Source organism: Cyprinodon variegatus, unplaced genomic scaffold (assembly GCF_000732505.1).
Source record: "Cyprinodon variegatus isolate N-32 unplaced genomic scaffold, C_variegatus-1.0 Scaffold1038, whole genome shotgun sequence".
NCBI classification, from domain to species: Eukaryota; Metazoa; Chordata; class Actinopteri; order Cyprinodontiformes; family Cyprinodontidae; genus Cyprinodon; species Cyprinodon variegatus.
The window spans coordinates 68,417-73,229 of record NW_015151491.1 but is presented as its reverse complement, the minus strand read 5'-3'; the positions used below and the strand labels follow the sequence as shown (position 1 = coordinate 73,229).

The 4,813-nt window shown below is 39.7% G+C and overlaps 1 protein-coding gene across 1 annotated transcript in view; it reads left to right on the top strand.

Moving 5' to 3' along the window:
- The window catches only part of LOC107100970 (syntaxin-binding protein 4-like), a 158,732-nt gene that overhangs the window by 90,004 nt on the left and 63,915 nt on the right, over window positions 1-4,813 (top strand). The window contains exon 7 of the mRNA XM_015399683.1: window positions 474-615. Within this exon, the coding sequence (XP_015255169.1) occupies window positions 474-615 (142 nt within the window). The remainder of the gene's footprint in view (window positions 1-473; window positions 616-4,813) is intronic.

Here is a 4,813-nt window from a genome sequence, read left to right as displayed (position 1 = left end):
ATAACAGCTTCTGACAGTATGTAAAGCACTCGGCTTTTATCATTTAAACAATGTTTTATTTGATCTGTTATTTAAAAAAATAACAGATAAAAACTGTAAAATATTAATATAACATTCTGTTTGTAATGTACCGTCTTCTTCTACCTCTTTAGCCCACTGCTTACGTATGTGCAGCTGCAGCAGAACTGACTATCCTTCAATCATCCTATATTCTAGAAAATGGAATGCTGTTTCTTCTCTTGTTTCTGCTTGTCATGTTTAGGACTGCCCTCGTGTGTTTTTTGTAAAAACTGCACCTATCCGTGTCAATTATAAATGTTTAAACGTGCCTAATGACTTGCTCACATAGTGCACAGACCAGCGAGGCCGCCCAACAGGCTAGTATATCTCGGCCTTTATAAAGTATCTCTGAAATGAAGGAAAAATACTTCTTCACTTCCTGTTTAAGTGTGGAAATGCATCTGTGTTCACAGTCACCCTGGTGAAGGAGTGATTCAACTCATCTCTGTTGCACGATCCAGTAGTCTGGGCATCACCATTGGGGGAGGCTCCAACAGGCCAGACGGTCCTGCTGTGTTCATCCAGGAGGTGCTCTCTGGAGGAGACTGTCACAGGGTAAGACATTAGAGTAACTGCCGCAAAGACACACAAAAGGTAAAGCTTCAGAACTCCAGACAAATGCATCTAAAAAAAAGGAAAATCTAGAAAAACTGACAGAGACATTTTCTAACAGAGAAACCCAAATGTTGTATAGATTCGTGACAGACAAAAAAGGTAAATCTAAGCATAGCTGATAAGGATAGATTGGATGGATTAATGAGAGTTGAGATGCCCACCACCCCCACCCTTAACACTGGTGGTGGATGATTCCCCGGTAGAGAATGAGTTAGCAGACCTTACCCTGCCCTGGTGCGCTCTGCCCAGTGTCTAATCCAGAGACCAAAGCAAGAGGGAGAGCGAGGCAGGTAAGGCAGAGTTGGTAGAAGACACCCTGCTCTGGAGCAAAAAGAATGTCTGTAAGTGGAACTGAACCTTTATCACCTGTCTCTGTTGGGGAGGTTGGGGATCTGATATGCTACTGTGCATGTTGATGGCAAATTTAACGGCAGACATTTGATAATGGATGTGCACAGCATTTTCCTCTGCTAGAACTTTTGCACTACTGTCAAGAGAATATTTAGAGGGCGTAACATGTTATGAATTAAAGTTGAATACTGAACTGAACTTACGTGAATGCAGGGGTGGATTTAGGAAATTTGGGGCCCTAGGCAAAGACAGGCAGGGGGCCCTCTGAATGGAGAAGACAACACATAAAACAGACCCATTATACAGATACAGGAATTTTGTCCCTCTCTTTTTGTCCCTTTTGTTGTTTTTCTTTCTATGTTTTGTTCTCAAAAGGAATGAAAGATTTTTTCCAAGCACTAAGCTCACTTAGCTGATTGCTCCTTCCTGTGTTTCCAAAAAGGTCAAAGTAAATAACCCAGTCCTTCTTTTCACTGTAGACAAGCCATGATCTGCTTNCAAAGTAAATAACCCAGTCCTTCTTTTCACTGTAGACAAGCCATGATCTGCTTATCTGTTCTCCATTTTTCATTTGGATGAAAGAATAGCTGCATGAATCATGACAGCAGACAAGATAGAGGAGAGCAGGAGGCGGGGTTACCAATGTACTTGCTCTGGCGAGCAGAGTTCGCCGCTTTTTTATGGAATTTTATCAAAAGCATAATGTGCACAAATACGGAATAGTTGTATTAACCATACACTTAAATGGAGTTTTATGGGGACCCCAGGAACTTGGGACCCTAGGCAACTGCCTAGTATTACCTAATGGAAAATCCCCCTCCTTCTCATCATCAGGGTTGAGATGAGGCAGACTGTCCTTTGGATTTACTGGTTTAAAGATAATGTTCGAAATGAGAGATAGGAGGGAAACATAAGTCAGATCAAAAATACTGTCACACTTTCATTTCACATGTATTATATTTAAATGTTCTTATTTCATTGCATTATCTGTAAAGCCCAATACAAATAAAAGTTGTAATTTAGAATTATTATTTTTATTATTATTATTGTTGTTGTTGTACCTCATACTAATATAAGACTGACTGCCTCAGTACAGTTGCTATCTTCAGGTGGAGACCAAAGAGCAAAGCACATCTACCTGCTGGCCAACTTCCTAGTACTTTGTGTCTTGTCTAGCATTTTTTATTCAATATAATTCTGTTTATTTAATATAGCGCCAATTCACATGGCACTTCAAGGCACTTTACAATTCACCAGATCATCGAGTCAAAGTTTTCTATCTAAGGAAAACCAGTTGATTGCATCAACTTATTGACTCTTTAGCAATCCCTCACACTGAGCATGCTTGTAGCGACAGTGGAGAGGAAAAACTCAGTTTTAACAGGAAGAAACCTCCAGCAGAACCAGGCTCAGTGTGAGAGGCCATCTGCTGAGGCCGACTGGGGTTTAAGGAGACCAAAGCAGAGATACAAAAGGCAACTGTAAAAGGTGGCCCCGTCCAGGAAACACACAGCCAGGCAGACGAGCTCCGAGCCAGCTCCCATGCCAGAGGACGAAGAGAGCACATCCAGACAGTCACAGTCAGAGAAACAGGACTACACTGAAAAACAGGCCGATCTCCAAAATTTATAAACAAAGGTGTTGATGGCAGCAGCACAGCTGATATTTCTCTCCAGGATGGAATCACAGCCAAACAGGAACAGGCAAGGCAAAAATACTATGAGAAAAAGGAAAAGCAGCATAACGTTAGAGATTGAGTGTAAACTGTATATGTTCTCCAAACATCCTTGAATTATTTGAAATAAATGAACAGTTAAATTAAAAGCTTGAAGGCTAGTGTGGGGCTCTCCAGGACATGTTTTATCCCTTTTCTCGCTAGCCTCACCCTCTCTGTTTATGTGGAATTATCTGTAGTGAACCCGAGGAAAACAATATAGGAGTGTACTGATGTTTAAAAAATTAACTTTATTCTTGCACAGCCGTTTGTTTCTGCACACAAATCCTTTGTGAAACACCGTAAAGCTATGGATAGAAACAAAAGGTTAAAAAAAACAGCTCTTACAAATACTTTTTTCCATGAAATAGTCAAAAAGATGCCAACGTCTGAATCAAGGGTAGCTTAAACATTAGCTTACAAAATAAACAATAATTTACATAATCAAAACACACATAACTCCACATAGAACTTTTTCCCACGTTTAGCCAGGTGCCTAATAAATGTATGGGTAAATCTTTAAAGTTTTCAAGTATTTTTTTATATCCTTTACAGACCCGTGTATCTGCTCCGTGTAAAGTACNTAAACTGTATATGTTCTCCAAACATCCTTGAATTATTTGAAATAAATGAACAGTTAAATTAAAAGCTTGAAGGCTAGTGTGGGGCTCTCCAGGACATGTTTTATCCCTTTTCTCGCTAGCCTCACCCTCTCTGTTTATGTGGAATTATCTGTAGTGAACCCGAGGAAAACAATATAGGAGTGTACTGATGTTTAAAAAATTAACTTTATTCTTGCACAGCCGTTTGTTTCTGCACACAAATCCTTTGTGAAACACCGTAAAGCTATGGATAGAAACAAAAGGTTAAAAAAAACAGCTCTTACAAATACTTTTTTCCATGAAATAGTCAAAAAGATGCCAACGTCTGAATCAAGGGTAGCTTAAACATTAGCTTACAAAATAAACAATAATTTACATAATCAAAACACACATAACTCCACATAGAACTTTTTCCCACGTTTAGCCAGGTGCCTAATAAATGTATGGGTAAATCTTTAAAGTTTTCAAGTATTTTTTTATATCCTTTACAGACCCGTGTATCTGCTCCGTGTAAAGTACACCTTTTTTTTTTTTTTTTTATTAGATAAAAGCATCTTACAATAAAAATGGATACAAAAAAAAACAGTCACTAAAATGTCATTAAACACCTTTTTTTAAGAGTTCTTTCCATTAAGTCATTTTGACGGTGTTCCTCATGGGTGATGCTTAGTCTGGTGTGGTTTTCCTGTAGACGGGATCCCACAGTAGATCTGTTAACGACAGTCCTTTTCTGCTGTTATACTGTATAGTTTTGCTTGTGGAAGCTGATACCATTGGCAGGGAATTCTAGCTGCATCCCTTGACCATTGACATTGCAGCAACTGGTAAAGGCTGTATGACTAAGATTAATGCACTGCAGCTATGAGGGGCCACTTGTTGGAAGGATGATTCTTTTTCTACTATTGCAGAGTGAAGAGACACTCTGGGGGGGTATAGGAGAAAGATGGAGTGCATTTGCAGACTGTTGAGTCATGCTCAGGTCAAAGGGTGCTTCTTCTGACACTTGGGATTTCTCCATAAAATGGATGTTTAGCTTTAGGAAGGCAGCTCCGCATACTTAATGGCTAGAATTGTAATTGCCGTCCATCACACACCCAGCCTTAGATCAGAGTGCTTTTTTTTACAATCAATACAGTGCGCACATTGATGAAACAACTTAAGGCTATATAAAATCATTGACCACAACCTGAGCCATTAACATAGTAGTAAGTGTAAAGCTTCCCAAGATCACAAAGTAGAAGAAGATGATTGACTGTTAACATGATCAGTTTCAGCACAAAAGCTCACGCTCCTCCTGGATGAGCATGAGGCAACGGTAGACATTGGCTGTGTCCGAATGTCCACCCTAAGCACTGTATACAGTAGGGCCCTATGAAGCTCTGTGTAGAGTGCTATATAGTGTTTACACCATTTCAGATGAGTGGCGAACATCTAGTGGATGAAAAAGTAGTGGACTCAAAATCTCCTACAG